At 43.1% G+C, this 8554-nt stretch overlaps 1 protein-coding gene across 1 annotated transcript; it reads left to right on the top strand.

Moving 5' to 3' along the window:
• Position 1: 1 nt before the first annotated feature.
• On the top strand, positions 2–1541 carry IRF2BP2 (interferon regulatory factor 2 binding protein 2; the record flags this gene model as incomplete). Its single annotated transcript, XM_077751693.1, has 2 exons — positions 2–191; positions 765–1541. Coding segments are annotated over 2 exons (879 nt in total), but the record flags the coding sequence as incomplete, so codon positions are not given.
• Between the last annotated feature and the right edge of the window lie 7013 nt (positions 1542–8554).

The raw sequence follows: 8554 nt of genomic DNA, 5'->3' as shown, positions 1-8554 counted from the left end.
CGCGGGCGGGGGCCGCGGGCCCGGCGAGCAGGACTGGGTCAACAGGCCCAAGACGGTGCGCGACACGCTGCTGGCGCTGCACCAGCACGGCCACTCGGGGCCCTTCGAGAGCAAGTTTAAGAAGGAGCCGGCCCTGACTGCAGGCAGGTTGTTGGGTTTCGAGGCCAACGGGGCCAACGGGTCTAAAGCAGGTAGGGGCGGCTGCGGAGTGAGGGGCTCTAGGGGAGACAGGGGCACGCAGAGGAGGAGGGGGTACCCTGTTCCATTCGCCCTCCTACCCCGGCCCAGAAACAACAAACACCCAACTTCCTGATCTGCCTGAGGCGGAACCAGTGCTTAGTGGCAACGTGTTCATGTGCTGAAGCAGCATAACAGAGATGAGTCAGACTGGGCTGATAGGCACTGACACAGGGTTTTCCTTTCCCAGCACATTCTTGGATGGGAGCATGAGGGCACCAGTCACCTTTCAGCCTGTTGGGGGACGTTGGCGGTCGGGCCGCGCGGTTGAAGCTGGGGACTTGAGTGCATGTGTAGGCACAGGCTCTTCCGTGCATGCTGTGTTCTGTGGCTTTTTAAAATCCTGCCTCGGAGCCCCACGAGTCTAAGTGCCCGAAGTTGCACGTGCACTTGCGACTCCCGTGAGATGTTACGTACAGAGGAATAGACGTTCGTTAGGGAGTCTTGTTTCATGTAAGAGAAAGATCCTTCTCCGCGCACATCCGCTTACTTTCCTTTTTGCCCTTTTCTCTTTTTCTCTCCCCCAGTGGCGAGAACAGCGAGGAAAAGAAAGCCTTCTCCAGAACCTGAAGGTGAAGTCGGGCCCCCTAAGATCAATGGAGAGGCACAGCCATGGCTGTCCACACCCACAGAAGGGCTCAAGATCCCCATTACTCCTACATCCTCTTTTGTGTCTCCACCACCACCCACTGCCTCACCTCATTCCAACCGGACCACACCGCCTGAAGCGGCTCAGAACGGCCAGTCCCCCATGGCAGCCCTGATCTTAGTGGCAGACAATGCGGGCGGCAGTCACGCCTCGAAAGATGCCAACCAGGTTCACTCCACTACCAGGAGGAATAGCAGCAGCCCACCTTCTCCGTCTTCTATGAACCAAAGAAGGCTCGGCCCCAGAGAGGTGGGGGCCCAGGGGNTGCCCCCTGCCAGCCTCCCAGACTCTTCTCTGGCAGCCAGTGCCCCCCTGTGCTGCACCCTCTGCCACGAGCGGCTGGAGGACACCCACTTTGTGCAGTGCCCGTCTGTCCCTTCGCACAAGTTCTGCTTCCCTTGCTCCAGACAAAGTATCAAACAGCAGGGAGCCAGCGGAGAGGTCTATTGTCCCAGCGGGGAAAAATGCCCTCTTGTGGGCTCCAATGTCCCCTGGGCCTTTATGCAAGGGGAAATTGCCACCATCCTGGCTGGAGATGTGAAAGTGAAAAAAGAGAGAGACTCGTGACTTTCCGGTTTCAGAAAAACCCAATGATTACCCTTAACTAAAACTGCTTGAATTGTATATATATCTCCATATATATATATATCTATATANAAACTGCTTGAATTGTATATATATCTCCATATATATATATATATCTATATATATATATACACATATATATACACACACACTCACACATATATATATGTATATATATATATACACACATATATATATATCCAAGACAAGGGAAATGTAGACTTCATAAACATGGCTGTATAATTTTGATTTTTTTGAATACATTGTGTTTCTATTTTTTTTTTTGACGACAAAAGGTATGTACTTCTAAAGGCGGTTTCTTCTTTTGTTAATGTTATTAGCATATCTTTGTGCTTTATTATCCTGGTGACAGTTACCGTTCAATGTAGGCTGTGACTTGCGCTGCTGCTTCTCTAGAGCACTTGGCGATTCCGAACTGCTTCTAGCTGTATTTGTATGCACTTATTTTAAAAAGGAAAAAAAAAAAAGCCAAATACATTTTCTGACATTGTAAGATTGCCTTACTGTCTGTTATTCCTTACTGCTGGCTCCTCTCTCAGGCCGGAGGCCAGTTGGTGGAGAAGGAAAGGAGAGGAGTGAAGGGGGCTTCACTGTTGTGAAGCGGGCGGAAGGCCACTGGGAAAGAATCACCACGTCTCCCCCAAAAACGTTGTCCTCGGAGTCGTAGGAAAATAGATTGCGAATCTTTCTCTCTTTTGTTCTTAACGTTCAGTTGTTGGGATAGTCATGACTGCCTGAGAGTTGCTGCTGAGAGATTTTTCAGGACTCGTGTGGTTTCGGGGGGGGGGGGGGGTTCTTTTTTTTTTTTAAAGGCAAAGTTGACCACTGTTCACTGCCCACGTGATCAGTTGTAAGCTTACAATGCTGCATGCTAGTTGGTTACATAATACCCGATTCAGTGACTGCAGGCGGTGATCATGGATGGCGCGGTGTACAAGGTGGCACTGCCATCTTTGAACAGAGCCCGGCTCCGCAGCGCCACTATCTTTTCAAACACCCTAGAGCTCTCTGTCTGTCGTTGGTGTCGTCGTTCCTTTGAAAAGAGTCTCAAAGAGAAGTTACGGTTCAGGTGAACTTGGAGATCGTGGGATTGGTTTCGTTTCTGTTTTGTGTTTTGTTTTTTTGTTTTTTGTTATCATTTACCTGTAGTGCTATTGCTGTTGGTACTATCACCTACACCCTGTTTCGAGCGAGTGCTAAATACAGTATGGTACAATGACAGTAAGAGCGCACGGGGCCGCAGGACTGCCCGTGGGCATATCAGTGACAGCCCAAATGGGGATGGAGGAAACCTGTAATTTCCTTCTTAACGTGTGTTTGAAATACCAAGTGAATGATACTGTTCTTCTGGAAATTTAAAAAAAAAAAAAAATCGATAAACTAGTGACAATTAAAGTAAGGGTTTTAATAATAGACAGGCCCCACCTCTCAACCTATTCTTAGAAACCTTTTGTAAACTAATTTCTTTTGATCACTCTTTTGCATCAGTAAACTGATTTTTTTTAAACCAATAAATCATCTGTTACTAGAAATAGTTGTCTCACAGTGATACTGGTTTTTCTTCTGTGCTGTTACAATTTAACATTGACAGGAACACTATTTGAAATCCTTTTATGTTCAGGTGTTTGTAACTTGGCCCTATAATTAGACTGAATCATGGCTTCAAGGTCTACTACAACTTCTGTGTATTCGTTTATGACCTAGCTTCTATTTTAATTTGAAGATAGAGATTGTTAGTCTCTTTGGATTCTTTTTGAGTTATGTTTTTGTCTTTTCTTTTTTAAATTGCTCAAATATTTTTTAACGGTCGAGTTATTAACACTTGAAAATCAGATACTGCACCAAATACAGTATTTTTTTTTTTTTGGTAGTGTTTTTAATGAGTGCACCGATAATGAATACTGTGCAAATTCATGTTACCGGTCATTGTTCTATTACAAACAGACTTGCATGATTAACCAGTTTGTTGTTACACTTTTTTTTTTTTAATTGGAGCATCTATGACTCAGACTGGTTTCTCTTATGTAAATGCATACATGCAGAAACACAGAGTCCATTTTACATGCCCATAAAGACATTTGTAAAGAATTCAACTATTATGGTTTGTTGTATAAATGTGTATCTAAGCACTTTATTATAAACTGGAATTTGACCTCATAGATTTTACAAGTTGATCCGTCATTTGACCTAATTCGTGGTAGCTATCTGTATGTTTTGCAATCTTAATACAGATAAGCTTTCTAAAAAGATTAATAAAGAACCATCCTGCTGTTTTGAATAAGTCTTTCCAGCTGTGGAGAAGACAACCCACAATTCTCTGTGCTGGTGTTTAANNNGGGAGTACGAACGGCTTTAAAGGGCTGTGTGTGTTGAGGTTACTCCTATTAAAAAGTAAGACCTGGAGGAGTCCGGCCCTTGGGTGGCCTTCGTGGAAGGCTTGCAGCTGTAAAATGTTGATTGGAGTTCTTTCTCGGGCATTCTCTTAAGTTAAAAAGTGTAACACTGGGACCTGGGTGTGGTCTTCTGTGGTACCTGATGGCAGTACAGAGATTCTCCACAGCTGGAGACCAATGTCAGAAAGCCACTTACTGTACCTGGGCAGTATCCGATTTCAAATCCTAAATATTTCAGCTGTGCTTTTAATACTCAACAGATTAGGGGATGGGGTGTTAAAGCTTTCCCTTTTTTGCTTTAACAATTTATAGGATTTAACAGATGTACTGTCTTTTCATGTGGCCTCACATTAAAAGTTATGAGAACGTACACATGGTTTACAACTTTTGCTATATACCTTTCCTTGGCCACCAAGTATTTTTAAAGTGTGCCACCTTTTAACCTTTACTTTTTTTTTTAAGTTGAAGGTGATAACTTTTTCTATATATGATGAAAACTCATGTTGACTGAAGTGAGTGTAATCTCAGATATCAACATTATTATATTTTAAAATCACGCTATGGAAATACCACCTGCATTCTGTCATTTGTCAGATTTACAGTACCTTTTTTTTTTCCTTAACTTTTAGCATTAAATAAAAATAAAATTGGGAGCACTGAACATTTTCTGAGGCCTTTTTTAATGCTTTAAAGTAAGCTTAGAATGGCTCTTATTTTAATCACTAATGGCAATGCGACCAAAGGATGTGTGGGTTTGGGGTTGGGGTTTAACTTGGAACTGCGGGAGAAGAACAGAAGATAAAAGACAGAACAAAAAGGCAACTGATGGCAGGGGAGAAAAAAGTGCTAGGGACCGGGAAAAGGGCCACTGGATAGGGGAAACCGATAAAGAGAAGAGCCAGAAAGTACTTGTTTATTTTCAAGTTGCAGTCGAGCCAGCCCCCCTACCCTGAGACCGGCAAGAGAAGGTGGTGTCCACGCCGCAAAGGCTATTGAGACCAGGAGCTGCTCTCTGGAAGGTGTTGGAATAAAACAGCCATGTTGGACCATGCGAAACGCACCGAAGACCAAAGGGGGAAAACAGTAGCCTACCATTTGGAAAGCTTTGGAATAAAGTCAGAGCGAAAGCCAGGTGGATGATTGATGTTGTAAGCCCTGAATTTATAAATAGAGATAAAAGGTGGAAAGCACCGGGCCACATTTGCAGACTACTGTCTACTCTCACAGAGTAAGAGACGTTTGCAGCTTTTATTCATTTTATTGATCAATGGCTTGGCAGACTCCTGTGAAAGGAAGTTGTGAAGCTTACATGGAGTTTGGGGACAGGGGACACATAGCCTGATTTACTATGTGTTTTAAATTAAACAGCCACAGTTAATGTGTAACTGAATTATTTTGCTGTTGGGGTGGTCCAGTAACTTGGACCCATGGCTCTATGTGTTTCAATAATTTTTTTTTATGAGGAGGCTCTTTAAGGCAGTTTTCAAGAAACCGTATTCTTAATAAGTTAATTATAGCTCGTGATACACAACACGATGTTTCGTTTAGTAATCAGGTTAAATGTTAAATCCTTTATTTTAATGTCAGAATGCTAGATTTTATTTTTAGTAAAACTGAAGAGACTGCAGCTCGCAGGAGTCATTTTTAAAATTTCTAAAGCTTCTCTCAAAGTAAACTTTAATGATGGCATTCGGTTTCCAGTTAAGAAGACCAAACAATCTTGACTTAATGTGGCAGAGGTCTTTGTTTATTCCCCAAAGGAGGGGAAAAGTTACAGGGAAAATGCAGAACTCCTTTTAATTCCTAGACTTAAGTCCCTCGTTACTCAAAGTTGTTTTGCATATGATTTATAGATGGTTTTATTTGGTTTAGTGAAGAGTAAAATGTTTCTCTTCCTGATTCCAAAGAGTATACGTGGAATCATTCAGAAAAATGTTCAGTCGTGTGTAGGCCACTAGAAGTCCTGAGTCACCCTCATTTGCTTGCCTTTTCTTCAGAGGGAACAGTGTGAGAAGACACGCCTTTCCTCTGTCACAGACCAAGGTCAGAGGCACCAATGAATGGAATACATATTTACCTACTTCATCATCTGGGGCTCTAGAAATGAGAGGCGGGGTGGGGATGCTGTTTAACTCCTTCTGTGCCATGAGTTAGGCCTCTGGCAGCAATAGTATTGTTTACAATAAAAAATTCTGGGGTGACCTCCCAGATTATTGATTATCTAGATCCTTTGTTGCTGTTTCTCTTGACAGCCTGTGTCTTCCTCCAGTTATGAGCCTGACAGCAATTTAAAAGGCACAAAAATATTCAACAAGCCAATCTGTAAATTACTTAAGAGGTCGGAAGATGGAAAGTGACTGGATTTATGGATTATCTGTGGATTTCTCTATTAATCCCCAGTTAAATCCATAATTAGGGATAGCCACACTATCCCATTTACCACTAACTAATGTGTACCTGATTTAACAGTGAACTTTGTTTTAACCCATCAGTCTGTTAACCTCCTCATTCCCCGTGTCAATGCAACTTCATGTGCTTGATTTAAAACAGCTTTCCTTTTCAAATTGGAGGTATAATTTATTTTTTTTAATTATACAAGATGACGACATCAGCCTGGATCTTTATCACAGAATGTTGTGTGCTTCTGTGTGGCACTAAGCAGCATAAAACAACCCAGACAAGCTACAGGCAAGGTGTTTTAGGACAAAAAAAAAAAAAAGGATGCTACGGGCAAAAACCAGTTTTAGAAGTAGTTAGACACTGGGTCTTAAAGCCATTCTTTTATTTTGACTCTGAGACAAACAGCTGAGCAAAATCTCCTTAACAGAACTACCCTTATTAGAACGGTATAAACAGTTTCTTCTGTACTGCAATCTTAAATATTGCTTTGAAAACAAGGTAGCCCTTTAAAACCCAAAATCTTAGTAGAACGAGCCTTTGGTGCACATAAAATCTGTCACAAAGTCAGCCACGAAAATCTTCCAGGAGATTTACTTTTTAGGTCAGACAAGGTCTGGATAAGAGACCACAGGATACCTAGTTCAAATTGGGAGCCTCGATACACTAGTTGATCTCTTTTGAATGGATTTAAGAAGCTGGATTGCTTAATCTAAAGAGGCATCTCCAGCAAGCAGTTCAGTTAGAAGCCTTTGATGCTGAGATAAGACATCCTATATAGAATGACAATGTCCCACTTGAATATTTCTAAACTTAGTTCATATTTGGGGGAAATCAAATGTGTCCTATAATCTGTAGAACCCATCACTTAACCACTTTTGCTTAGCAATTACTATATCATTCTTTACCTCTGTCCCTACTATCCTTTAACAGTCAGCTGCCCGCGAGGGGACAGGCATCATGCACGACAAAGGAGTCCCATTTTGTTGCACAGGTATGCAGGCAGCAACTGTAGCAGACCCACATCTGGTCACTGCCTACTTCTCTGCCTTTTAGAAAACCTCTTTCCCATGACAGTTCAAAAATCGAATATTTTGAACTGTAAATGTGGCTATTTGCATTGCTGGGAAAAACAAGTCCAGAAACATGTCATCGGAACTAAGGGCCTCAATTTATTTTTAACGTATGGGAAAAGTTTATTAAAAGTAAACTTTTATTGTACGACTTAAAGATACTAGCCCCACTCGGAAGGGTTCTGCTGAGAAGTAGGGATGGTCTGGGGCTGGATACATCAGCGTTTTGTTACACGCAGCCTTGGCTTTGGGCCTTCCGTGTTCTCCAAGGCCTGAGAGGCTATTCGCGAGCTGCCAAACAGAAAAAGGCTGTTGCGTGCCTTAACCCGGACTCAAAGGCCTCTTACCTCCGTTGTTATTTCTGCCTCCAAACGGCATTCCAATTAGCTCTTTTTGGTGATAAAAGATAAAGATTTATTGTACGCCTCACACAACTGGAACCAGAATTTCACAGGAGGGTCACAGTCATTAGAGAAGTTTTTTAGAATACTGTTCCCTTAATAAGCACCATGTGGGCTGTTACTGCTATTATTTAACACCTATTAAGTAGGCACATCATTCTAGGCTTTGAACAGCTGAGGAGTCCGGGCCCCAGCTTTCTTAGAGCTGAAAGACAATTCCGCAGACAGGGAGGGAACATCAGGTTTGCTCGATTAAGGGCACATACTCAGGGAAGTTAACGCGTTGGTTTCCTTCCGCGAGTCTGGAAAGTGTAGTTTAGGGCTAAGTTCTTACGTGGAGGATTGAGTCCCTTTCTACAACTTCTATCTGGAACCTCGGAAGGACTCTGACCTAGGATCGCAGTCCAAAGTCCAAGGTGCTGTCACACAAGAAATTCATTATGCCCAGCATGCAACTGTCATGCATGAAAGGGGCCGCCGGACCTCGGTTATCTTCCTACAAATCAAGAGGCCATTTGGAAACATGGGGGCCAGGTAAAAAAATCTTCAAACTGTAGCTTTTTCTTCTTCCACCATTTTTTTTTTTTTATTGTTGCTCACAGTGGCGTTTTTGAAAAGGAAGAAAACAGCCGCCAGCACTGCCAAGCCCTGTTTACTGGAGGGGAAGGAAAGGGGAGGCGGCTCCCTGACCCTCCAGCGGCCCGCGTAAGGGCCTTCGCCCACGAGGGGACCTTGCTGCGGTTTCCAGCGCGGCACCCTGACTCTAGCCGCGCCCGTGTTTGTTTATTCTAGAACTTC

Source organism: Crocuta crocuta, unplaced genomic scaffold (genome assembly GCF_008692635.1).
Source record: "Crocuta crocuta isolate KB4526 unplaced genomic scaffold, BGI_CrCroc_1.0 scaffold59, whole genome shotgun sequence".
In the NCBI taxonomy this organism is placed as follows: domain Eukaryota; kingdom Metazoa; phylum Chordata; class Mammalia; order Carnivora; family Hyaenidae; genus Crocuta; species Crocuta crocuta.
The sequence above is the reverse complement of the archived record's forward strand: the minus strand, read 5'-3'. Positions and strand labels throughout refer to the sequence as shown.